At 44.2% G+C, this 27,358-nt stretch overlaps 2 protein-coding genes across 4 annotated transcripts in view; one reads left to right on the top strand and one right to left on the bottom strand.

Moving 5' to 3' along the window:
- Window positions 1-1,573: 1,573 nt before the first annotated feature.
- TMEM80 (transmembrane protein 80) lies at window positions 1,574-14,869 on the bottom strand. Its single transcript, XM_084630867.1, has 5 exons — window positions 14,745-14,869; window positions 7,521-7,537; window positions 5,450-5,543; window positions 5,245-5,337; window positions 1,574-2,937 (listed from the first exon to the last, which is right to left on the bottom strand). Exons 1-5 carry the CDS (start codon window positions 14,761-14,763, stop codon window positions 2,732-2,734), a joined length of 429 nt encoding a protein of 142 aa, XP_084486993.1. The 5' UTR covers window positions 14,764-14,869; the 3' UTR covers window positions 1,574-2,731.
- Window positions 14,870-15,138: 269 nt separating this feature from the next.
- DEAF1 (DEAF1 transcription factor) overlaps window positions 15,139-27,358 on the top strand; it is a 43,851-nt gene continuing 31,631 nt past the window's right edge. Inside the window, exons 1-8 of one of the 3 annotated variants that reach the window (XR_014712030.1) lie at window positions 15,139-15,824; window positions 18,370-18,467; window positions 18,894-19,023; window positions 21,074-21,220; window positions 22,666-22,805; window positions 23,587-23,652; window positions 24,366-24,492; window positions 26,570-26,698. Coding sequence is in view for 2 of the 3 variants with exons in the window: in XM_084630866.1 (XP_084486992.1) it covers window positions 15,557-15,824; window positions 18,370-18,467; window positions 18,894-19,023; window positions 21,074-21,220; window positions 22,666-22,805; window positions 23,587-23,652; window positions 24,366-24,492; window positions 26,570-26,698 (1,105 nt within the window). In the remaining variant the exon portion in view is untranslated. The remainder of the gene's footprint in view (window positions 15,825-18,369; window positions 18,468-18,893; window positions 19,024-21,073; window positions 21,221-22,665; window positions 22,806-23,586; window positions 23,653-24,365; window positions 24,493-26,569; window positions 26,699-27,358) is intronic. The other 2 variants (XM_084630866.1, XM_084630865.1) reach the window with 2 other exon arrangements.

Here is a 27,358-nt window from a genome sequence, read left to right as displayed (position 1 = left end):
CTTCAATTCGCCTTAAGTACATTAGGAACAAGTTGAAGCTAAGCCAAAAATATACCCACTCTAACCAAAATATGAGTATCGACAAGGGGATTGCTCCAGTTTAACTTCACCCTTGTGAGGGCAGGTCAACAAGGCCTTAGATGACTTCTTGGGTTATTAGTTTTCTTAAGTGTTACACTAGTTTCTTTCAGAGAGAATTTCAAAATGACTGACAGTCTGTACAGAGAATAATGCATACAGGTGACAATGTATCACAGAACATTGTGCTCCAGATGTAGACCCTATCTACATCTATGGTGAAAAAGGTTGCAAAGAGCATGGAACACCAGGAGACATTGGATGGGTACTTTATCTGCACCAGAGCGCACATGACTTCAGGCATTAATTGTGGGACTCAAGACAACACTTGGAAATAAGAGAAAAAGTGTATTTAAATTATTAATGAAGTTAGACATTTGTTACCTCTAGCTGGACTAGTCTAATGTGCTCTATTTACAGCTACCCTTTCAGATCACCAGCGCCATGTAAAAGAGGGACGCGAATATAGGAACTCAGAGTTAACTATAAGGTGTGCTATCCCTGTCTGCTCTAATATAGACAATCAAGTAACTGTGGTTTTGTTTACATCGTTTTTCCTTTGGATTCTGTTAAGGGCCCCTGCATTTCTACCTTTGACTGAGATGGGTATAACTAAATACCAGGATTTGAACTTTCATTTATTTGCACACATACAATAAATCAAGGTATAAATATGCATGGTATGCTTTCGTGATATGCTTTCATCATGCATAGGGTGAGTGAAGCAGTGTTATATGTTGTGAATTTTGCTTTATTAACAGAAAATGTATGTCAGGGCAGATTCCATTATGCCAGGCAAATTTAGAAGAACAAAAGGACTGCCATTTGACTTATGCAGATTAAGCATGAAAGCATTCAGTCACTCATTTTATCTGCTGCCTCTTAGGACGCACTTCCATAATTCTCGCATTGACTTTGGGGTGAAATTCTGACCCTACTGAAATCAATGGGAAATTTTGCCATTGGCTTTAACAGGGCCAGGATTTCATCCCCAGGAGATCTGCCTGCAGAAATGCCGATTTTGACGTTAGTTACACTGTAGGTATAATGTGGCTCTGAAGCAGATGTTAACTAGCTCATGGACAATTTCCCTAATTTAAGATTGATCCTTTGGTGGCACAGTGCTGCCACATGGGCTTTTACATCACTGCCCCCCTGCTGCCATCAGAGCAGGGAAAAGGGTGTGTGGCTGAGCCACTACCAGGCAACACCAGTCCCTGGCTGCATTTTCAGCCCCCTGAAGTCATTGCAGCCTGGTGTAAATTAAAGCAGACCTCAGGATAAACTGGCCTGCACACAGAAGCAGCAAAATCAAAGGAGTTCTTTCCACACACTCTGCCTAACCGCCCCAACTTGTGCTCTGTGCGCTTAGCCATACCCCAGAATCTGGTCCAAAATATTTTGCACTTGCAAACAGAATTAGGGTGTAATGAATTCTTTATTTTTTTTTAAAATGATACAAAAATAAAACATATGAATATGAAGACTATAATTATGTACAAAAAAACCCAATGATTACACTGTTACAAAAACCCATGGTCATCTGCAAATCTTAGCTTGCATTTAGTCAAACAGATTTTAAAATAGTGATTTAACAGAACAGGAAAGGAAAGTTATAAAAATAGGTATATCATGTAGAGACTATAAAAACCTTACACAACATTAAAGCTGATCTTTCAAAAGGAAAAATCAAGGCCTAATTCTTATTTATAAAAAGGCCATTCTACACTGCTCAGGTAGTACAAAGGGGATGTAACATTCATGCCCATTTTAAAGCCCCATCTTTTACATTGCAAAGCAGAGATGTGGCCTCAGTGGAAATGAGGAGTGGTCGGACCTGTAGTTCCCACAACAGCTATAACTCAGCTCCCTTTTGCATAGAGGAGACCTGATTCGGCTCTCTCACACACTGGTATCAACCAGAGTAACTCCACTGAAGTCAGTGGAGTTACGAAGGTGTAAAAGGCACAAGTGAGATCAGAATAAGGACAACAGGACAAAATTCTGCCCTCAAATACTACCCTGTTATCTTGGTAGTGCAGAACTGAGCCCACAGTATTTTCTTTTAATGTAGATAGGGTCTGGTTGACCTTTGCATTACTCCAGTTTTATGCCAGTGTGATTTCATTAAAATCAATGGTATTGTACCAACATACAACTAGAGTAACATCTTGGTTTATATTTGTTCTGATTTGGATACAAATATCTGATGCAGAATTTTGATTAAATACACATGTACCTCTTTAGGCACAGCAGGTCAGCACATGGACCTAATGCAGGAATACACTTGAATATGTGTGTAACTTTGAGCCCAGAAGCACTCCCATTGACTGTAGTGGAATTACTCAGACTTAAAGCGGCGCATGTACTTAAGTGTTTTCCTGAAGCAGGGACATTGCCACTAAATGAACTACTTAGTCAAACTACTTATTGGAACAGAACTACTGTACAGGATATTCTACCTGGTTATTCATGGGGGTCTGTGCCGGAATAGGGCTATATTAAACCTTGTAATATAAGGATGAGGTTCCCCTCAGTATTTTACACTGGAGAAAGTGAAACCAAATACCTTTACTGTTTAAAGATGCATGTTGTCCCTTTACTGAAGAAATGTTGGAAGCAGATGTACCTTACAACTTTGAGCAGCAGAGATTTAGCTGACAAATGCAGCAATGGCTATGATCTGTAGTAGTCCCTCAAGCCCGTATGTAAAAAGAAGAATAGCATTAATAATGACATCTGCTTTCAGCACGTAAGTCTCCCACAGCAGGAAGTAGACAGACAACATTATGCTGCCAACAGTAATCATTAGACTGATGCCTAGTGGAATCTCTTCTTCTGTCAGGTTACCCTTTGTACCTTGAGGAAACAAAAGGGTTACATGAATCTTTGACTGTTTAAAGGGACAATGTCTTGGGCCCCAACTCAGGAGAGCAGCCCTGATCAGTAAGGGCACTTAAACACATGCTTAACTGTAAGTACATGCTTAAGACTCTTTGAAGTCTATAGGACTTAGGTACATGCTTAAAGTCAAGCACATGCTTAAGTGCTTTCCTGAATCAAGGCCCCTGTCTGTAAGTTTAAGAACAAATCCCAAGACAGATAAGCACAGTCATTTCAACACTGACCAGGATGGTAGTTTGGATAAAAGACAATCTACTGGTACTCTAAGACTTGGTCTACACTATAGACTTCTATCAGTATAACTACATTGCTGAGGGGTGTGGAAAATCCATGCAGCACATGTGCACAAGCCCTAAGCACAACTCCTACATTATTTTCCCCAGATTAATAGATTTTAAAGTTAGATGTGATCATTACGATCATCTAGTCTGGCTTGTTGCTTGAAAGGCCATCAAATTTCACATAATTCCTGCACTGAGCCTGACAACTTGTTGACTAGAACAGAGGTTCTCAAACTGTGGTCCGCAGCCACGAGCTCCTTTCAGGTGGTCCGCGGATAGTTCCCTCTAAGATGCGTGTTTGGGCGGCTGCACATGAGAGAATGAAGGGCCACCCACTGTGTGGCTCCACTAATTAGGTGCCTGGACCCTGGAGAAGACGCACGTGTAAGGTGAGGTGGAGGCCTTGGGGTGAATAGAGAGTAGGTGGGAGAGGGCAGTGGGGTGAGAAGAGGGGGTGGGGGGAATTTGGGACGTGCAGGACTGCGGTGGCCAGAGAAAGAGGCAACTTTCCCCAGCTCCAAGGCTGCGGCTGCTGGGGAGTGATGGCCCTCCTTCCCAGCCTCAGCCATGTGGCTGCTATGGTGGAGGAGAGACACCCCCCCTTCCGAGCCCCAGCTTGGGAGCTGCTGCGGCAGGGGAGAGAGGGCCCATCCATCGCATTAGAAAGGTAAGACTACTGATATTAAAATATGAGTTGTGTGCTTTTATTTGTAGAACAAAAAAGTGTATTATTATTAAGTTTTTTTTATAGAGAGAGCTTTTATGCAAAGCGCTTTACAATAGTTAGCTAACGGTACAAACAACACTTGGAAAGATCATTAAGTGGTCCGTCAAGACCCTCAGCAATTTTCAAGTGGTCCGCGAAAAAAAAAGTTTGAGAACCACTGGACTAGATTATATCTTTTATAAAGAGATCCAAATATAATTTTAATATTTCAAGTAATGGAAAATCTACCACATCTCTTGTCATCTGTTCTAATTGTTAAGTGTCTTCGTTAAAATTTTGTACCTTATGTCCAAGCCAGTTTTAGGGTCAATAGTTTTGTGATTCATTTTTTAATTGCCTCAGACTTGGAACTTATTTTTCAATTTATAAAATGTTTTCATCAAACAGGCTCTGAGCACATATGCAGAGAATTTACTTTTAGACACATTTTAACTATAAACTGAAGACAATAGGCTAAATTCATCCCTGATGTAACCTAGCTGAATTCAGCAGAAGCCCATGGTGTATGCTGGTATAAATGTCTCAAGAACGCCTGGCATATAAAAAAATTAATCCCTACCCCCAACAAACAAACAAACCCCTTCTGACTGACTCAGTAATGCCTATGGTGGGAGTTGGAACCGAGGCTTATATGGCCCGTTATGCCACTCTAGCCCTTTAACTCAATGCAAAGGGGCCAGAGTCAAAGTGAGCATCCCTCCTGCCCCATACCCTGCCCTCCAAGTGTAGTGCTGGAAGAAATGAGGGCTGCAAGAAGGAGGGGTGTGGAACAATTGTGGCAGCTCAGATTGCTCAAGGAAGTCTTCTGTACTGGGTAATCCCCGGGGGCTATTTCCAGCCACTTGACCACTTTTATGCTGCTGGAGCAGTGTAAATGAGCCCTTCAGCAGAATCAGGGCCTCTGTGTTTTGAGCTTTATTCTCTCCCACAACATACATACTTATAAATAGCACAGCAATACTCCAGTGTTACATTTCCAGCAGTTCTTGTTATCTGTGAATCTGTCCCTTTTTAGTGGTACTTAAAAATTATATTTAACCAATATATAACTACAATCATTTGCCCTTCTGGCAATACAGATCAATCAATCAATTAATGTTCAACAACATACATGTTTAACAGTCTGTAAAATAATTAGTTACGCTGCTAAATCAGCAAGTTTTGACATCCACATTCATAACATGATTAATGTGTAAAGACTATGAGGCAAACATTCCATCTTAAAGTGCACAATGATATTTAAGATCAACATACCCAAGTATAATCGGATTGCTTCTAGAGTGGCCATAATGAACAGCAGTGCAAGATCAAGACCCAAGTAATTATCTGGATAACTGAAAACTTGACCTGTTGAATAACAAAGCGTAAACAAACCAAAACCATTAAGTACATCAAGTCATCACAATATAACACGCACACATCTGAGTTTTGTGTTTAGAATATGTATAAAGTAACTGACTTTTATAAATAATCATTAGAAGAGTTGCCAAGAAATAAAAGATGTAATAAAATCCATTTAAATAGAACAGTATCTGTAAAGGAACAGATGACAGCTGACAAATGTTATTAAGGATCTGTAACAGTAATGCAGTCAAGATCTATTTTATAAATGATCAGTTACAGCATATTAACCTCAAAATGTTAGTATCCCTTATTTTCCATAGCAATCTATGCATGTACAGGTTTATATTGGCACTTAAGATACCAAGGTGATTGATATCTTGGAAATACCTAAAATCAAATTTTAAGATTCCAAATACTATGAATGTAGGACAATAGCTTTTTGGTTTCTTGTCAGTTTTAATACTTAGTTGTTAACAGGGCCCTCATTAGCATAGTATCTGAGCACCTTACAATCTTTACGGTATTATCCTCACAACACTCCGGCGAACCCTATTATTCCTAATTTTACAGCTGAGGAACTGATGCACTAGGCAAATAGTGAGTTGCACAAGGTTGCGCAGGAAGTCTGTGGTAGAGCAGGATCTTGAATCCAGGTCTCTTAAGTCCTTGGCTAATGCCCTAACTTCTGGATCAGCCTTTCTCACCAAATTTCCAGTTAGATCAATATTATAAGAGTGTGTATGTTGGGGAAAGAGTCTTCTAGCCAGCAGCCATTTATTTAATTTGTATTTCCTTGGTAGTCTGTTTCATTTGTTTATTATGCATTGTTTAAAGGGGGGGAACCACAGGAGCCAACGTGATATACATTTCAAATGCTGACAGCGCCTTCAGTAAAATATAGGAGCCAAAATCATGGAGCTGCACCCATTTCAACCAAGAGAGAATTTGGCATGGATTTCTAGTGGCCATTTCGTTCTACTGTCCCCCAGGTTTAAGATGATATTAAGTTTACATACGGAATAGTTTAGTGCCCACCCAGTTTGGATGAGAATACCTGCAAGTCATGGGACTAGTCCAGTTCCCAAGCATGTTAATTTTAATAAGGCAGAACTTGGTTTTCCTGTTTCTCTGGTTGAAGGAAGGTGGAGCAAAAATGCTGGAGAAATTCCAGTAGCAGAAGTCTTTGAAGAATAAGGTGTCTGTCTCTTTTCTTAGGAGGTTATCACTGGGGGCGGGGAGAGGAGGAAGGGAGGGCGGAGCACCAGGAAAGAGAGACAAAGAGTGTGCTACAATGCTCTTTTAGCACCCCTTGTCAGCTATGGAATGTCAAGTCTCAGGGGTGTGTGCTGCATGGATTTCATGTGGCTCAGTCTACAATTTTTTAGATTGTTAGTACAGACCAACCAGTCACTCCTTCCTTCTCCTCTAATCTCCCTCATATACCTCGAAAGACCATGGATCTATGGTGACTGTTTTTTGTTTCAATTCTCTTTCAATTACTCATCTACACATCACTGACTTAGGATATGTCTTCATTCAGGTGAACAGCCCCTAGCTTAACCTACCCAGGATGTGGGCAGCCACATTGCAAAACCATACCTGAGTTACAGGGTCCACGCTGATTCATGTTTTGCTAGGACTTCTAGGGGCATATCCCATGGTTCTTAGCATTGCTGTAAGCTGACCCACTCTATGATTCTTTCCCAGTGAACTGTAGCAGAATGTGTCTGTGCTTTTCAACACATGGGGGAGAAGGAATTTTGGGAAAGCATCGAAGGAGTCGGACTATTGGCATTTGACTGGTTTAGCCTGCGCTCTGATTGCAAAGTGGGTGGGTTACCAGTACGAGTGAAAGCAGAACTTGACTGTCAACCTATAGCACCAGACCAGCCAGCTAGCCCAGGCTGAAAGCATAAGTATTTTCATGTAAGAGGGCTTCATGTGTGTATGGGTGCTGGGATAGCAGCAATACCCAAGTAGGAGCCTGGGATAACTCTGCTGTGAAGACATACCTTTAGAAGCTATCACCTACCAATAGTAGCTCAAACGGATGGTGTTGATGGTTGATGCCACACAAAAAAGGATACCAGTGAAAACTATGCTAATATAAACATTGTGCAAACTTATTAGACACTGATCTTGCAGGTCATCCCGAAGTGCAAGGGATGGGATGTCCAAAAGGATACAACTGATGAAGTTCTTCCTGCCATCGGAGGGAAAAATAAGGAATAATTAGGAGAAAATCAGCCTACATTTTCGTTACCAACAATGTTGCAAAATGCACATATGACTGAAATTTTTCCACATCAGCTACTTCAAATTTAGAAAATAACTTGTTTTAGGATCCATTAACCCTAAAGTCATTCTGTGAAAACTTCATGGAGAGAACACACCTTCTCTGGTGTGTACATCTCTTTGAAAACTCTTTGAAGCACTATATAGATACTAAATATTATTGTGTATCCGTACCTTCAGAGCACTCATTATGAATCACCTGATGACATTTCCCTGTTTCTGAACTGTACAAGAACCAGAGAAGCATACAGGGGAATCAGAATATGTCATTTGTTGTTAAATTACAACCAAAGGTTGATTAAGTCAAAACCATGGCCCCAGCCACCACAATGTTGCCCCTTTCCCCATCTCAAATGATACTTCCTTCTAACCACGCTCCCCTTACAACCAATCATTGAAAGTCCAGATAAATCCTTAACACACTGCAATTAAAAAAAAAGAAATGTATGAGCCAAGCAATAATTTTTCTGGAAGTGTCTAATCTAACTTCCCTGTAAAACACAAATTTAAGTTTTCTTGAAGTGTGGCAGTATTGACCTAATGAAAGCTCACCTGGCCATTGTTATCCCTTTTAGCACTCCATAGGTACATACAGAATTGAGAATTTCTTGTATTAGTCCTATTTTTCAGAAGGCAAAACTAAGGCACTTTGTGATTAAGGCACTCATCCTGCAAAGATTTACGCCTCTGCTGCTTAATTTTACACATTGACTACTTACAACATGTAAAGTTAAGCTGATGTGGAAGTCTTTGCAGGATTGGGGCCTAAGGACTGGGCTACATGCAAATTTTGTATTGATATAACTATGTCAGTTAAGGGTGTGATTTCTTACCAAAATAGTTATACCAGAATAACCTCTAGTGTGGATAGCTTACTCCCCTTCCCAACAGGAAAAAGGGCTTGTCTACACTTGAAACTTGTTTCATTTTAAGGTAGAGTGTTAATTTTAAGTGCAATAACTCCATGTGTGGATACCCTTATTCTGGAATAGCGATAGCTCTTATTCTGGAATTCCATCTGAAAACAAGCCTAAGATACACCATATGACGCATGATCAGAAAGGGTTAAGCAGCTTGCAGGATAATTGACCCACATTCAACCTTAGGGACATATTGGTAGATAATGTTTGTGTTTTTGTGTGTTTACATATATATTGTTAGAGGTTAACAATGTAATCGAGCAGTCCCTGTCTATGCTGTATTCTGTTAATTCTTTAATTCAGATATCAAAAGGAAATATCATTTAAATGAACTGTAAATATAGTGATATCACTGTATTATTATTCATCTCTCTTTGAAATGTACAGCAAATTACCTGTGAATGGTGGAAAACAGGCAATTGTCTTATGTTAATCCATGTAGCTAATTACCAGTGATGCTTAGGAAACAGGTCTACTTCAAAGTCTCCATGATTACCTATTGTTCCCCTAAGGACTCCGAGCAGTCAAAAGAAGGCCCGGTACTATATAAAAATGTCTTGGTTCCTGATCCTTTTTATCTCAGATCTGCTTGATGCTTCATGCAGGAAAAGCTTAAGTCCTAAGACTGAGATCTCCAGAGTCCCATCTGAATCACCCTGAATGTGGACATAGAACTATAGCCTTGGACTAATTCTGAAAAATTACAACTACAAAAGCTCACCATCTCTACTAGGAATCTGATCTCAGAATTGTACTCATGTCTGTATGTATATTGATCTTTTAACCAATAGTCTCTGTCTTTTCTTTTTTAATACATTTTAGTTTAGTTAATACAAATTGGCTGTAAGCATGTATTTGGGTAAGATATGAAATATTCATTAACCTGGGAGATAATGTGTCTGATCCTTTGGGATTGGTAGAACTTTTTTATATGATGAATAAACTTTTCAGTAATCCTCATCATATTTGACTTGGGTGTCTGGGTGGAGGCCTAAGGCTGGGTTACTTTAAGGAAACTGTGTTGTTGGCTTCTGAGTAACCAGTAAAGTATTATAGAAGCGGTTTTGTGCTGGCTTGGTAAATCTAAGTATTGGAATACTCAGTAGCTTTGGGGATTGTTTGCCCCATTTTTTGCAGTTCACCCCAATTGAGTAACCTCAGTGTGGCTCCCCTGGGACTCTGGTCACACATCTGTATAACTGACTCCATGTTACAGGGGTTGTACCACTTTAATTATACTGGGCTAGATAAAGCAGTACAATTTTTGTGTATAGACAAGCCTTTAGGGAATTGCCCAAAGATCACAGTGAGTCAGTGAAAGAGCTGGATTTAGAACCCAGAGCCCTGATTCTCAGTTCCCTGCTCTAACCACAAAACCGTATGCCATTGTCATTAGCCCACAAGTAGGCATTAACCATATTCCTACATTTGTACCAAGGACAAATTATATAATATCTAATAACCCTACTTAGCATCTATAGAATCTAAGTACATTTCACCAACATTAATTGCTTATGCCTCACAACACACATTTGTGAGATAGGTATTGTAATTATATAGTAATTAGTAATCTAGTAATAACATATCCACTCAATTATGAGAGTTGAAATCTAATTTTCAATTATTCTAAATTAGTTTAGACTGCCAAGTGCAAGATCACTTTGCTTTCAACGGCCTATAACGATGCTTGAATATGGGCCAACTCTATCTTTGGTGTAACTCCAGTGAAGACAATGGGTTTATATCAGGGATGAATCTGGTGCACTAATTCCAATTTTCAAGAAAGGATACAAACATGGTGCAAATCTTACATTCATATATGGGAGTGGGCTCTTAGGAGCATGGTTATCTATCTGCCATATTGTCCTGAGGGCCTTTTTGCACGTACATATGCTTGAACTGCATGTGCGTCTTAAGAAAACAGTTTTGAAATTTGTGCTTTTAGTGCTGGATCGTGCAGATACTCCATGAGCAGAATCCCACTGACTTTACTGGGAGTTTGATACACTGAACAAATGCAGAACCAGGTCCATAAAGTCTGTTCCAAACAAGTGAGTTTTTTAAATGTAGCCCCTGCCAAATTTTCTTAAAGAACACTGTGCGTGTGCATATTTGAAGGCAGAATTTGGTCCGTTTTCTATAAATCTGTTTCAGGATTCAGCATTTCTGATGCCAAAAATGTGTTACAGATGGTGCAGGTAGCAATCCCTATAACTAGGTTTGCCCAATGCTTCCCATTATAAGATCCTGTTTTCACTTACTTATATCTTTGCCCAACTTAAACCATTCAGGTTGAAATTTTCCATGCCAGGCATCTACCTCAAACTGATTTTTTTTTTTTTGAAACTTTCAGCTAAAATGGTTCAGTCATTTTGGAGAATGAGAGCATGGAAAATTTCATGTTGCCCATGTTAATGAACGAGTTGTAAGATTATTATCATATTTTAAGAAGCTTTCACACCTCCTTGCTTTGGATTGGAACTGGACATTTGACCGGGGGTCACCTGCTGTCTGGAATGTGCCTTTTGTTGTTGCTGTGAAAAACACCCAAGTAGGACCAAGTTATGAGTCACTGAAAAATCTCAGTTCACACATAGTCAGCTGACGTTGGCTACTAAATTATCCACAGATTTTGTTTGTATTGCACATGCTCCAGCCCATGGCAGCTCCTATGTATGATTGGACTGCACGTGCGCCATCCCCACAGAATGACTGAGCACACTCTGGGAAGCTGTGCCACTACCATAAGAAAAAATAGTATGTGATCATGTAATTAAATACTGTATCATAATGCATATGCACAAGGGAGCTGAATTAAGGTTGCACGACCATCCTTAAATCTGGCATTTCCCAACTTCTGAGTGCTTGACTTTGCAATCTTATTAAAAGAACATTGTTAGGCTTTTTTAATGAAGTATTTATAACAGTGAGAGAATAGCCGGATCTTAGCACACAATGGTAAAAATGCCTGAGCCCTTTCTACTAGCAGCTTAGCACTCATCCAGCTGCACCGTTGTTAGCAGCTGCTAAAATACAGATCCTACTTTGCTAGTATAGAAGTACACCATGAGAAGAGGAGCCAGGAGTCCTGGGTTCTATTTCTAGCTAACTTATCAACTTGTTATGTGACTTTGGACAAGCCACTTACTGTCTCTGGGTCAAATTCTGCTCTCAGTTACATCAGTCTAAATCGAGGGAAACTCTACTTATTTCATAAGAGTCCTTCTGGATTTAAACTGATACACAGCAATATCTGGTCCTTTGTACTTGTTTCCACATTTACCTATGTCACAAAGGTATTTAGAGGTTTCATTCATTAGTGTTTGTCAAGTGCTTTGAAATACTCAGCAGGAAGGTGCTAAAATAAGTATAAAATATTGTTATTAATAATAAAATGAAGGTTGCCCCACTCAGCAAAGGTCAGTTGGGAGGCTGGGTGTTACTGTTTACATTTCTTTTATTCATATTAAATTAAAATAATGAAAAACAACATAATACTGATTAACTCACTCTAAAAGTAGCCAGGAATGCTGTAATAAGTCAAGGAGAGTTTTGCCAAATACAAAATGTATGGCAGGGGACAAAATTTTACTGACCAATAGTTAATAATGCATTCATCACAGCTAGTTCACTGGTGCAGCATTTCTCTCCCTTGCTTTACCTCAATTTATAAGAGTATCCCACATGGAGAACAAATTAAACAGAATATCCATGCTGTGTTATGCATGTTGCCAGAAGAACTCATACAAAGAAAACATGACAAGTTAGTCAGGATACGAACAATTCAGTTATGCTTAGTGGGGCAGATTCCTCACTAGAGCAGCAGCTGAGCCTCCCAAGCACATCCCCAGGCTGAATTCAGCGATACCGTTAGTAAAGCTGATTGGGAATTTTTCAACTAAATTTTTTACTGGAAAATGCTGATTACTAAAAACAGAAACTGTCTGTGGGAAAATGGTTGGGTTTGATTAACTTCTTGACTCCAAAAAATGTTGAAAAAAATCCAAATTGCCTAAACAAATCATTTTTGAAACAAAAAATCCTGTTTTCTGGTTCTAAATGACTTTTTAAGTAAGAAAAGCAAAAAAGTAAAAATGGTCAAAATCAAAATGTTTTGATTGACCTGAACTGAAATGGGGGGAGGGGAATAGTATGGTTCATGACAATTTTCAAGATGTTGGTCCAATTTTGGGTGAGAACATTTTTCAGTGTCTCAAAAAATTTCCTGGTACAAGAAAACTATTTCCTGCCCAGCTGTGGTTGTTAGCAAGAGGCAAGGCCCTCTGTGTGCAAGTGGTGAAGGGATGTAGCTTGCACAGATTTGAACAGGTCAGAGGGGGGAACACCAGGCAGTCCCTACCCTGAGGTGGGAGGCTGCACACAGCTGAAAGGCAGACATTGGAAGCACTCGTGCCCTCCAGTCGCTCTACACATGTAGCTCTAGGGAGCAGCATGAGTCGGGGGAGGCAAAGCCAACCTATCCCCCTTCGCTGAGGATTGGGATGCAGCAGTGCAGAGCATGGAGCCTCTGGCTCCAGTCTAGCTGAGTTCAGCAAGTAAAAGTTGGAAGCAGGCAGGCAAGGGGCACAACAAAAGTTCCCTGGCTTGGGGAAGGGAGTCCACACCACTCCAGGTCTCTCCTGGAGAAAGGGAAAGAGGTCCTGGTTTCTCAGGCGGGGGGGAAAGAGGTCAGGGCAATGTGAAGGAGGGGAACCCCATAGACACATGAGCCCCTCCTGGGCCCCCCTCAAGAAAATTCTGGTTGTACCCTTGCAGCCATCTGGTGCTTGCTCACAACAGGGGTGTGCACTGGGGACAGGTGAGAATGAACCAGGGTAACCCCTGTCCCTCCATCTCTTCCAGACACCAGCTAACCCCTGCCTCTTCCAGATACTCACCACCCACTGTCTGTCCCCTTAGACACACACCACCTCTCTCCATAGGTGGCAAGTTACATGGGCCCGTGGTGCCCATGCTCCACCAATATGTAGGAACGTGGGCCCGGCTCCACCAATGTTTGGGCTTACAACGCTTTGGGGGGGCCCATGCTTCAGGGGCATGTGGGGTCCAGGGTGGGCTACGGGGTTCGTGGGGGGGCCTGGTGCTGGCAGCAGTGAGTGACCTGGCCCCAGCCTGCCCCCACTCCACCCCTTCCCCCAAACCCCATCTCTTTCCGGCTTCCGCCCTCTCCCCCAAGCGATGGCAGGAGCTGGTGGAGCAGAGCTGGGGCTGGGTTGTTTGCTGCTGCCTTTACCAGGCCCCCCACTAACACCCCAGGCCGCCCTGGACCCCACGTCCCCCTGAAGTGTGGGGCCCCCCAAAGCACAGGGCCTGGGGCGGCTGCCCCAGTCCATCCTACAGATGGGACAGCTCTTCCTGGACCCCATATCCCACCAAACCAGGGGGCCCCCCAAAGTGCAGGGCCCAGGGCGGTTGCCACAGTCTGTCCTATGGACGGGATGGCTCTGCTTGGACCCGTTCTGGGCAGCACCAAAACTTATACAAACCTGCCGTCCCTGCCTCTCTCCTTAGTCCCCTGAGCTCCCTAGAAACCCACCTCCCCCTAGACATACAACAGCCCTCTCCTTCCTGCCCGGCATCCTTCGCCCAGACACCCAGCTCCCTGAACCCCCTAGACACTGATCCCGCAGACACCCTTCTCCTCGGAGTCCCCTCGCCCAGCGCCCATCGGCTCCCCTCAGGCACTGATCGCCCCGGAGCCGCCCCCTTTCCCGATGGCGGGCCGTAGGCAAGGCTTGCTCCGAGGCGAAGCGCAGAAGAGAGCGAGAGGCGGCCCTGGCGCCGGCGAGGCTGTTCCGTGAGCGTGGGAGCGAGCTGGGCGAGGGGGGGGGGCAGGCCTCCCTCAGGCTGTCCCGCCCCAAAGGGAGGTCGCAGTGCCCTGCATCGCGCCCGCCCGCCCAGCTCGACCCCGGGGCTAACTCCGGAATCGCTTCACATTCCCTTCGCGTCTGAACGCTCGCCGCGGCACTAACGCCGGGTTTCTCCCGGCGACTTAACCAGGGCCGTGCAGTAACCATGGCAACGCGGCAACAGAGAGACTGGGCCCATCATCCCGGCAGGGGCAACCCCCCGCACCCCGTCTGGCTGGGAACCGTCACCCGGCCCCGCTCTGAGCCCACCCCCTGCCCCATCGGCCGCGGAGCTCGCGGTAACGATGGCAACGCGTCCGCTCACCTCTCCTAACAGCAGCCATGTCCGCCTCCCCCTTCGCCACCCCTCAGTCCTCCAGCATCCCGTCACCCCGTGCGCCGCTCAGGCTTCGGGCGCCTTCGGCCATCGCCGCTTATTCCGGCGTGCGGTGAGGGCGGAGAGGAGCCCGCCCCTTCCCCTTCAGCCCCGCCGCCTTCGGGCCGCCTCGGAGCCCTTCGGCGCGCTCGGCCGGGTTCGTTCTGCTTCGGGCTGACTCGGGCGCCGGCCGTTCGGCTCCCCGGCCCGCCCGGCCGTTCGGGTGAGATCGGAGGGGGCTGGGCTGGGCTCGGCTCCTCGCTGCCATGGGGACGAGCTGGGAGGACTCGGGCGGGCTCGACTCTCATCGGCCCTAGTCCCCGATCGCCTCGGGCAGGTTCGGGTCCCTCCCCCCCGCCCGCCTGGGCTGGCTCTTCGGGCGACGTTCCGGGGAGCCTGGCGAGGACTCGGAGGGGTTCGGCTCCCCGGATCGGTCCGCATTCGGGTCACGCGGGAGGGGCAAGGGGATTCAGTCGAGCTCGGATCCTCGACTAATTCGCCTGGAGCGGCACTCGGGCGAGCTCGGAGGGACTCGGGGCTATTCGGGCAGGCTCGGAGCCGACTCGGGACAGTTCGGCGACTCGCTTTCGGCAGCGCTCGGCTACTTTCGGAGGGACTCGGGATCGCTCGGGGAAACTCGGAGCATTCTAGGGTAGCGCCGCGCCCCGCCCGGGGAATCGGGCTCGTGTGAGATCGGAGAGGGCTCGGGCCGCGCTCGGCTCCTCTCGGCCCCCGGCTACCGCCGCCTCGGGCGGGCTCGGATGGAGGACTCGGACTCGGCGGCGAAGCAGCTAGGCTTGGCCGAGGCGGCGGCGGTGGCTGCGGCGGCGGTGGCCGCAGCAGTGGCCGCGGAAGGATCCGAGCACCAGCGGGCGGAGGCGGCGGGCTTGGAGGCGGAGCCCGAGGAGGAGGAGGAGGCAGCCGCGCAGGTGACGGCGGTGACCGTGATGGCGGCGGATGCCGAACACATCGCGATGGGAGCCGAGTCCCTGCCGAGCGCGGACGATGCCGCCGCCGCCGCCTTCGCAGGTCAGAGCGCGGCGCATGCGCGCAGCGCGCGTGCCGCCCGGCCACGCGCTGCCGCCGGTACCGCCCCGCGCGCGCCGGGCCGGCCTTTCTAACGGGCGAATGCGCGCGGGAGAGCCGAGCCCCGGGGTCCGCGTTGGGCCCCCGGCGAGAGCGCTCAGCGAGAGCCGAGCGGAGATGGGGCGCTGCTCGAGGTCGGCAGCCCTGCACCCGCGTCCCCGGGCCAGCTCCCGGCAGGAACCCAGCGCTGGGTTCCTCCGCAGAGAGCGAGCTCGGGGCGAACACGGCTCCGCCCGAGGGAAGGGGCCGCCTCGGTTCAGCTGCGCTGCTGGGTTTGGCTTGCTGCTGTCCGCCGCTCTCTCCCGTCCCGCGTGTCCCAGGGTGCGCGGTGCCCGTGCGGTCAGCCCCCCCCCCCCGCCGTGCCTCTCGTCAGTGCCGCAAGTCCTGGGCTCGCCGCCCCCAGCTGAGATACACGGTTATCTTGGTGTTACAGCTGGGGAGGCAGAGCGGCGAAGTCACTTATCCCAGGCCACACAGCCAAGACCTAGTAAATTCAGAACTAGAAGTAAATAGTGTCTGACTCTTCCGCCCTTTTGCTAAGGTTGCCAGGTTTGGTTGGATTAATACTTGGGAGGTTTCATCACATGACACAGACTCCAGGGTAATCCTGGAGAATTGGCAACCGTACGTTTTGCCCACACTGCCTGTCTTCACAAAACACTGAGGAGTCTAGTGGCACCTTAAAAACTAACGGATTTATTTGGGCATAAGCTTTTGTGGGTAAAAAACCACTATTTCAGATGCGACGGCAACGTACTGCCTTCACAAGTATACCGTACGCTGTTTTCCCCCTTGAGCAAGAGGCTTCTTTCTGCACATCAGATCTTGACTTTGACCTTTTGCTCACGGTGTGTGCAGAGATCTCTCATGGGGAGTTTTGTCTCCCCCCAGATAAATGCAGAATATTGGAGACAAGATCTGTCATGCAGCCAGGAGCAGAGACTTCAGCCCATAATCAAAATTGAATTCTGTCAAGCCTAATTTTCTTTAATAATTTCAATGGTTAATATCAATGTTTTATTTTTTATTTTTATCTATTCAAATTTTCATAGTTGTGGGAAATTAAGGGAGGGATCAGACAGTAACTGTTTAATGACAATAGACATTGAGATTCAAAAAGTAAAGCTTTACAACTATTAACACAAAAATTGTGAACATCACATGTCAAACTGTACAAAGTAAATATAATTAAACTGTAATAAGTTGTCAAACAGCATATTTCTTACTTTGCCTATTTGTAAATTACAGTTGTTAGAATGAAAATATTTTTATCAGTTTGTGTGTGAAAAATAAAATCTGTGTTTACCGATAAAAATCGAATACATCCAAGGTTACCCATAACTAGCTGTCCATCTTGTTGCACGTCTGTCTAGGTGGGTTTTTTTCATGCCTTTCCATTCCCAGAACACAGAAATCCTTTTTTTTGTGTGTATACCATAAAATATGGCAGCAGGATTCAACCTAAGTATTCTGTATGTGCTCTGAACAGCTGTTACTTTACAAATTTTGTATGTAGTATAGTTGTAGCAATGTTGGTCCCAGGATATTAGAGAGACAGGACCTGAAGAAGAGCTCTGTGTGGCTTGAAAGCTTGTCTTTCTCACCGACAGAAGTTGGTCCAATAAAAGACATTACCTCACCCACCTTATGTCTCTACTTTACAAGTGTGTCAGACTCAGAGAACTTGTAGGATCTTAATTTGTGAAGCCCCACGTATTTGGCATACAACACCCATCTTGGATTCCCTTAGTTACAGGAGGGAACCCTTATGCCTACTCAAGAAGCTGAGTTTCATATACCTTGTAATTTATGCATAAACAGAAGTTGATATAAACCATGAGCGTCTATTGGCTTATACCAAATTTTCTTTAAAAGCAAATTTTTATAGATAGCAGCAGGAGAGAGACAATCTGGCAAACTTTCCATAACTAAATATGCTGTCAAACTTTATGCAAAATATAATTTTAAAAATTGGATACATTATAGCTGGTGTGCTAGCTGGCTCTGTCATGATATTATTGAAGTGGTAACAATTAATATATAGACAGAGGCAGGCAGCAATTCTGAGGTTTTCTCTTCCTTTTATCTTTAGGATTGTAAGTCAATCCCCTTTTACAGTTCTCATGCACACTGAAGCAGCTTCATTTTTCCTCCTAGTTAATCATATGCTGTTAAATACTGTCTCAGCCTCAAGAGCATTCAAATGATTAAGCCCAAGCCAGTTTTGACGATAGATAGCAATAATCAGAATGACATTTATTTCTAGTATAGATTCTTTGAAAAGATTTCCAGAGGTAACACCAGAAGTGAAGTTGGGAACGTCCTCTGTGGATGATCTTATTCTCAAGGGGGTGGGAGGACCTGGAAAAAAAAATTGGAAATAATATAGGGAAAAAAGGAATACAGTTGTATTTTTCCCCCCTTTTAGCTTTAATGAGGTTCTGTGGATACAGCAGTATATTAAGTTCACTTCTGTTTTATGTTGTAGAAGTGACAACAGTAACAGTAGCCAATGTGGGTGCCTCTGCAGACAATGTCTTTACCACATCTGTGGCAAATGCTGCATCTATATCTGGACATGTGCTGGTAAGTTAAGGGTTTTTTTATTTTATTTTTTTTCCTTTAGAATGTTGTGGGCCCTATGTTGATAATCTCAGGATATGTAATATCTGCGGATGCGTACAACTCTGATGTTTAGTCTGTGTTAAGATCAAAGGAGGATTCTTCATTTCAACATGCAGGAATTTAGCAACATAACCAGCAATAAAGTTAAGAGTTACACAGCTAGCTCACTCTGAATATGTCCCCCCATGTAGCGCTGGTGACCTGAAGCACGTGGCCTTTGATTCACTGTTCTGAGGCCAGAATTTGGTTGACTTGAAAGCACGCACACACATCTAGCTACTCCCATACAGTTTAGAGTTGTAGGGGGTCCAGAGATAAGAATCTGAGAGGCATAAAAATAACCAAGGTTTTAATTATATTAATTAAAACTCTTTATTTCTTTTGTAGTCTGGCAGAACAGCCCTTCAAATTGGGGACAGCTTGAATACAGAAAAAGCCACTCTGATAGTGGTTCACACAGATGGCAGCATTGTAGAAACCACAGGGCTAAAGGGGCCCTCTGCACCTCTCACACCAGGTATAACACAATCCTGCTCTGTTTTCTAAACGTCACTCAGCTGGGCTAGCCCTATATCTCCTATTCCTATATTTGGAACTAGAAACTGTCATGTGTAATTCTTTGAAATCATGTTATAAGCATTGACTGTCACCTCTTGAAATTCTGTTGGTAGATCCAAGAGCAAAGTATTTCTTGGGAGTAGAGGAAGACTATTTTCTCCCCATTTTTTCTATAAGAAATCTATTTCTTTCGCGCAATCCTTGAGTTTGCTTTCACAAGCACACTCAGGAAAATCTTGCCTTTTTTCTTTATTATTCTCATGTTCACTTGTCTCTGCATTCCACCCAGGAAGATGAATTTTTATTGTAACTATTGATATTGGAAAAGGATGGCAACATTGATAAGTTCCGTCTCCTAGTTCTGGACTCATTTATATTTTAAACTTTGCAAATGGTCATGATTCTACCAAGACCTTTTGTTGACATTTGAATGTCAAGATAACACCGTTTCTTTGTTTCTAAAGATTATTTCTTAATTCAGGTGTGTGCACTGGCAGCTGCATTGCAGTCTCCTTTCTGTGCACAAGGTGGCGCAAAAGCTCTTTAACATTGAAAGTCACATTTGCTAGAAACAAGATATGGAAAATACCTAATACATCCATCCTCCCATAGCCATTGCAGTTTTAAATGACTCAAATAAGAACAGTCATACTGGATCAGACCAATGGTCCATCTAGCCCATTATCCTGTCTTCCAACAGTGGCCAATGCCAGGTGTTTCAGAGGGAATGGAACAGAACAGGTAATCATCAAGTGATCCATCCGCTGTTGCCCATTCCCAGCTTCTGGCAAACAGAGGCTAGGGACTCCATCCCTGCCCATCCTGGCTAATAGCCGTTGATGGACCTATTCTCCATGAACTTATCTAGTTCTTCTTTGAACCCTGTTAGTGTCTTGGCCTTCACAACATCCTCTGGAAAGGAGTTCCTCAGGTTGACTGTGTGTTGTATGAAGTAATGGGAGTTTCATCATTTTCCCAGGAGACTATTTCACTGTCCATTTGAACTCACGATTAAGATACATTTCCTAATGCACACATACAAAATGGGAAATGATTGCCTAGGGAATAGTACTGGTGAAAGGGATCTGGGGGTCACAGTGGATCACAAGCTAAATATGAGTCAACAGTATAACGCTGTTCAAAAACAGCAAACGTCATTCTAGGATGTATCAGCAGGAGTGTCGTAAGCAAGACACATGAAGAAATTCTTCCACTCTACTCTGTGCTGATTAGGCCTCAGCTGGAGTATTGTGTCCAGTTCTGGGTGCCACATTTCAGAAAGGAACAAACTGGAGAAAGTCCAGAGGAGAGCAACAAAATAATTAAAGGTCTAGAAAACATGAGGGAAGATTGAAAACTGTTATGTCCCTCATTGGTCTTCTTTTCCAGATTAAACAAACCCAATTTTTTCAAACACATAAAAGGTTGTTACAAGGAGGAGGGAGAAAAATTGTTCTCCTTAACCTCTGAAGAAGAAGAACAAGAAGCAATGGGCTTAAATTGCAGCAAGGGAAGTTTAAGTTGGACATTAGGAAAAACTTTCTAGCTGTCAGGGTACTTAAGCACTGGAACAAATTGCCTAGGGAGGTTGTGGAATCTCCGGCATAGAAGGTTTTTAAAGAACAGATTAGACAAACACCTGCCAGGAATGGTTTAGTTATTAAGTAGTCCTGTCTTGAGTGCAGGAGACTGGACTAGATAACCTGGTGAGGGTCCTTCCAGTGCTACACTTCTGTGATTCTACGATTTTGTCTCCTTTATTTTCTTTGATAACATTATACCTAACCAGGGCTCCTAGAAGCACTCTAAATAATCTCATTGGTCTGAAAGATGCTGTTAACAGACTCTAAATTAAATTATATGTCATTTAGTATGTTTCTCTGCTCATTATGGACCGTCAGAGCTGTCTGAGTTAATTGCATTACAGTCTGGATATGACAGATATTAAAAATCCAAAGCTATGTTTGTGGGCATTTAGTATGTTTCGTCTTTCTTTTCTTAATCCAAAGGTTCTCAGTCTCCTCCCACTCCTTTAACACCTGGTCAAGAAAAAAATGGCACGAAGTATAACTGGGACCCATCAGTGTATGACAGCGAACTCCCTGTGCGATGCCGGAATATCAGCGGAATCCTGTATAAAAACAGGCTTGGTTCAGGTAAAAAGGCCCTTCCTGCCTTCCACAAGAGAGGGATGGTGACTCATGTATCTTTGTTCTGTGCTTGTTTTAATTGTGCTGCTCTTAAAAACCGGTTATGAAGGGAAGGGAGAATTTCCAAGCCAGTCTTCTCCTTTTGGATATTGCTCTCCTTGAGAGCTTTGGCCTCTTGCTACCCCACTCTGTTCCTTTGAAGAGTAGGAAGCCTGACTCCCACCCGGATTCTTTGGTTGTGTCAGAAGCTCTCCTATTCTTTGTTGCGTCTGCTGAATCTTGCCACAGCCACAAGCAGCACAGAGGCACTGGAGCTATCTGCCTGCAGATTCAGGCATCCATGATTGCCCTTTTGTTCACATATGGAAGCTTTTCTTCACAACCATAAAGGCTAGAAACTTAAAAATAAAAGTAAAGGAGAGCATTACTTCTGGAGAAGTCGATGCCATTTGCCTGGGAAAGCTTTGTACGTACTGCAGACATATAATTTAATTTAGATTCCTCCAGCACAGATCTAGGTGCTAATGAGACTAGGATGTGGAGCAGTCTAAGCCAGGAGTCTCAAACACACGGCCTGTGGGGTTATTTTCTGTGGCCTTCCAGCTCCCCACGGCACCCCCGGCCCCCAGCATTTACCTAGAGCGGCTCTGGCCCGGCACGCACCAGGGGCAGGGCAGGCTCCCTGCCTGCCCACCCTGCCGCCACGCCGCTCCAGGAAGCGGCCGGGACCTGGGGGAGGTGGGGCACAGGAGTCTGTGTGTTGCCCTGGCTGCGCCTCCACGTACCTCCCCCAAAGCTCCCATTGACTGCGGTTCCCTGTTCCTGGCCAATGGGAGCTTCGGGGGAGGTACCTGGAGGAGCGGCCAGGGCAACACACAGACCCCTGTGCCCCCACCTCCCACAGGTTCCGGCCGCTTCCCGGAGCGGCATGGGGGCAGGGCGGGCAGGCAGGGAGCCTGCCCTGCCCCCGGTGCGTGTCGGGCCAGACCCGCCCCCCTGAACGCCTCTTGCAGCCGAACCCCCTGCCCTGAGGCCCCTCCTGCACCCCACACCCCTCCTGCAACCCCTGGGGGCAGGGAGGGGGCGGAGTTGGAGTGGGGATTTCAGGGAAGGGGTTGGAATGGGGGCAGGGAAGCGTGGGGAGGAGGGGCAGTGGTGCGGCCCTCGGGCCAATGTACTCGTACTCATGTGGCCCTCGTAGTCATTTGAGTTTGAGACCCCTGGTCTAAGTATACACAAATGAACAGGAGGTGGTAAGCACTGGTTAATACAGCCAAGGTCTTAAATGAGTACAATTATTCTAATAGGGTGGGAATTACTAGACTAGTGTGCCAGATATTTGCATGCTATGGATTAATTGCTTCATCACCTGATGGTTTCAGTGCTTACATCTTCAGAAAAGTGAAAAAGTTATTCTTAGCCACTAGATGCCTTCTCTTGCCTTGTTTTAGGAGGCCGGGGCCGATGTATTAAGCAAGGGGAGAACTGGTACAGCCCCACTGAATTTGAAGCCATGGCAGGAAGAGCCAGTAGCAAAGATTGGAAAAGAAGCATCCGCTATGCTGGGAGGCCACTGCAGTGCCTTATTCATGTAAGATCAAGCGTGTGCTTATCTCTGCTCCGGGGGAAGGGAGGGCAGTGTCTGACTCTCCAACGTCCTGGCCAAATGCTTGTGTTCTGTCAGAGGGATGAGGGGGAGAGAGAACACACTGACCTAGTCACAGGAGTATTAAAGAGAAATCATTGTTACAACAGGGCACTTCATTAACAGTGATTTGGTTTTGCTGAGAACCAAGGGGTAGAACCTTGGCCAGGTTCCCAAGTTAAGTCAGTCCAAATGTTTGTTAAGCGCAAAAAGGGTTATAGCTTTATTCCAGTTAGAAGCTAACATGGGATAAGTTCCAGCACTGAACTCCATGTGGCAGAAATGGGGAACTGATAGCCTTAAAGGCTCCCCACCTGCATTACATACTTCTAATTCTATAATCGAACCTCTTTTACTGTTGTTTGGCTGGGAACAAGTGGTTCCCTTGCTCCTTATTAGGTTACTCCAGATATTTTACATCCCATAGTGTTAGAAGGGAGGCCCATTCTTTATGGGGCATTACTATTAAACAGACAATTGGGCAGAGATCCTTTATACTATTCTACTCACATTCACCTGCCCTTTGTCTTTGCTTTTGGAGTTCTTCCCTTGGTATATTCCCCACCATTCCCTTTGTTTCTGAAGAGTTGTCCTTTTTACTGCTACCCAGGGTCTTCAGGGAGTGGACAGATTCTCAGGAGAGGCCTGAATCATTTGCTAGAGTATGTTCATGCTTTGGGTGGTTTGTGACTCTTTTAATGCTGTCCTGGTAACTTCCCAATTTCAGGATGGGATTTTAAATCCTCATGCTGCCTCATGCACTTGTGCTGCCTGCTGTGATGACATGACCTTGGTGAGTTGCAAGTTTACAGCCACTAATTTGAAAACTTTCAGTGTTGGCTTTATGGTCTAATGATAATCAGTTAGGCTGTCACATGGCCATCAGAGTTTGTCATGAGCAACCTGAGACAGGAAGGGGTTGGGAGTGTTGTGGATGCAGTGTGCTTTGTTCATGACTAGAGTAAGGAAAGGGGTAATGAACTCCCTCTGTTTGATGTTCAGAGCTGCTCCTTAGATAATGATGGTAAGATGCCAAGTCTGGTCCCTTTTAGCTGGAGCAGACGTTTTGTGTGAGTGAGTAACATAATGGGGGTAGGAAGGTAGAGATTTTGTTGGTTTGGGGATATGCTCTTTGCTGAGACTGGTGATACCTTAGCCTTCAATTTTGACCGTCTTTAGTGCTGACCATGGAGTGACACCACCAGCTGTACTGAAAGGGTTGAGATCAGTAATACCTTAAATATTGTGCATCTTAACTGTTCTCTTTGGCCTGGAGAGAAGAAGCAAATATCTCTGCTGTAGTCTTAATTGGCATTTTGACAAAATGCAGCAGCAGGAGAACCCAATGGTTTGTTCGCTCTGTCTTCCTCAGGAAGAGCTGCTACATATAAAAGAGTATGCTCCCAGCTGTGTCTGAAGAATTAGAGCAAACATGATCAAGCTGAAAAAGGACAAAAAGTCTTAATAAGAAAGCTCATAATAATTGCTCATTTCTCTTTCTCTCAGAGTGGCCCAGTACGATTGTTTGTCCCTTATAAAAGGCGAAAAAAAGAAAACGAATTGCCTACAACGCCAGTGAAAAAGGATTCTCCCAAAAACATCACCCTGCTTCCTGCTACAGCTGCTACCACTTGTAAGTTCCCTTCTGGAATAAACCTGCCGGCTCTTTATTAGAGGAGCATTGTCATGATAGATCATATTTTGTCTTTTTTGCTTGATTTCCATATTAATTACATCCTAGAGAATCCAAACGGAAAGGCTTTAATAAATTTGATTGTTAGTTTAGCTTTGGTATGTCCTTTTGATTAAACAGTGAAACTAGACGGGTCTGACTAGTCCGTTTCGTTTGTTAGTTCTCGTGCATGAGCACAGTGTTGCAATAGTTGAGTTGTAAACTCAGTAGAAAAATGTTCAGCTCTGTTTCTAGGAAAATATTTTTTTAAGAATCTTGAAAACCTTTTGTTTGCTAAAACGTGGGTTGTATTTTTTTTCTTGCTGCTCAGGAAACCTAGATTTCCATCCCCATCCCTTGTCTTTTGGTCCAGTGGGCCATCAAAAGCTTTGGAGCCCTGGCCTTGTTCCGTAGAGGTTTAGAGGTAGATTTTTCCAGAACTAGGTGCCTAACACCTGTTGGTTTGACTTTCACTTTCTGAGAGCAGGCAGGTTCTGTATATTCAGCCTCACGCTGTTTCTTGAGACATACTAAAAGAATCTAAGCTGCTGGAATGGTCTCTGATTTGGAAGTTTTTAGTGAGAGCTGCTGTATGGGCTATCTTCACCTTCAAACAGGTTTCTCAGAATATATTAAGCTTAACTCCTATCTAGATACCATGTAATATTTCTGTATTTTGTTTCTCACTGTTTTTGATTACCAAGATACTTGTGTGAAAACAAAGGTTCACTTTTATAAACAGTCTGCTTCCATTTCCTGTTACCTTCAATGATGTCATAGTTCAGTGTATGCGACTTTCCAGTCTCTTCCTGGTAGTGAAGTCTCAGGATTTGGATTGCAACTATACTGAATGAATTGGGCAGGAAGGGAAATACCTGTATTGCCTGAAGGAAAATTTTTGTTAGCCAAGAAAAATATTTAACTGTCAACAATACTGAGAAAGAAAATGTAGAAAATAGAAGTATATGGCAATTAAGTCAAAGTTTGTTTGAATTGTAAAGTAGTTCGATTTTAAGGGAAGAGGTCCAGAATTTGGGTCGACTCGGTCTCTTGCAGAATCCTGCAGACTTCAGTCTCATGATCAAAGCCTTGTGCTCAGGGGGTTCCAAAATTGGTTTTTGTTGATCAGTTTTGTTTTAAAAACACAACTGAACACAGGTTCTCTGGCTCTCTAACATGCTCAAATCAGCTTCTGAAATAAAGATGAACCTATTTGACTGTTGCTAGGAGCAGCCACCATCTTGTAACAGGTCCTTGCAAGAATGAGTATCTGCAGCCATTTCTCAAGCTTGGTATTTGTGTTTTTTGTGAAAAGATCTATCTGAACATATAATAGGCGCAGGAGTGAGCCCAAGATGGCAGGTGTGATTCCTTTCCTTGGGCTTGATTAGGGGAGTTAAAAAATATAGGGTTGTTTTAAGATCTTTCTAAATACCCTAGTCCACTGTCTTTAGAATTTTGGTATGGAAGGATTTTGTGGCTTTAGCGTTGCACATTATTCATTGTCTCAGAGTGGTGTGGGTCACCTTTTAAGGGAAATAAGGTGGTAATAGTCCAAAGAACCAAACCATAGTGGAAGTATATTGAGGTGACTCTAGTTTCTCAGACCAGTAATAGCTGCTCTCACTAAAGTTTCCATGAATTAGAAATCTGCCTTGTTGGATTTCCTAGCCCTGTTGCTTTATTTTCCGTTGGCTCCTGTGTTGTGGCATCACTTGTGTAGTGATTTGAAATTGTTGTAATGCAATAGGAATAAAACTGTGCAGGACTGATCTGGGTCCCACGCTTCAGAGACTAAAATGAGCCATAACTCTGGGAAGCTGATGTGTGCACAATGAATTCAGAAGCCAAAATGAGATTTTTGTTTCCATTTACCATTCTGTGCGATGGAGGTGTTATCCAAATATTGATAACACAGGTCAATTACTGATCTGTGAATTCTGTGACTTAGGATGATTCAGAACAGGGAGATCAACAGCTAAACAACCAAGGCTTCAGAGTTGAGCACTAATTATGAAAGTGCTTCTGCTATTTCCAGTCACCGTGACTCCGTCAGGACAGATCACTACTTCTGGTGCTCTGACCTTCGACCGTGCATCAACCGTGGAGGCCACAGCTATCATCTCAGAAAGTCCATCCCAGGGTGATGTATTCACTGGAGCCACTGGTAAGTCCTCAAAACACACATGCAGTTTGCAGTGGTGACGTGTGTGGGGTTCTGAACTCCCATTGCCATTGAAAGCAGCTGTGAGACTTTTCTTCAAGGGTTTAACCAAAGGGTGTAGATTATTTATTCTCTTTTCCTCAAAATGACACCATCACTTTGAAATCTTGTCAATTTCATAAAATGAGTTAAAAATACTTTGTTACTGCACCTGCCACTGCGTCCTCCTTGGTAATTTTTGTGTTTTTTTACAAACCCATCTTCCACTTTTGTTTTCCTCTTCCCCTTTTACTCTGAAAAAACAACCCCCCAAAAGGGAAAACTGTCTGTGCAATGAAACTGACTGGATGAAAAATGCTGTCAAATCTCCAAAGTAAACTGAAAAAATAGAAATATTTTCCTTCTACTCTTTCAATAATAATTTAAGTATTACTTCCGCACAGTGGAAGGCAAAACAGTGTAATGAATTAATAGCTCGTCTGGCAATTCAAATAGTTCTGACAGAAGGAACAAATACCAATGTCAAAAACATACCCAACAATAGCATAGTGTCTCTTGCTTTAGAGTTTGGATTAAATAAAGTCCAAGTTATGTGAATCCTGTAATTTTTTTTAAAGTCTTCTTTCTATGTGTTTTTTTGTAAAACCTAAGGGGTTTTTCACC

The sequence above is a fragment of the Lepidochelys olivacea genome (assembly GCF_965140295.1).
Source record: "Lepidochelys olivacea isolate rLepOli2 genome assembly, chromosome: 6".
NCBI classification, from domain to species: Eukaryota; Metazoa; Chordata; order Testudines; family Cheloniidae; genus Lepidochelys; species Lepidochelys olivacea.
This window is presented reverse-complemented; position numbering and strand designations above follow the sequence as displayed.

Coding starts and splice junctions, on each gene's coding strand:
- TMEM80 (XM_084630867.1), bottom strand. Junction 5,338..5,449: donor TCTAATGATTATTTATAAAA/GTCAGTTACTTT, acceptor GTTATTCAACAG/GTCAAGTTTTCAGTTATCCA. Junction 2,938..5,244: donor AGCAATCCGATTATACTTGG/GTATGTTGATCT, acceptor TGTTTCCTCAAG/GTACAAAGGGTAACCTGACA.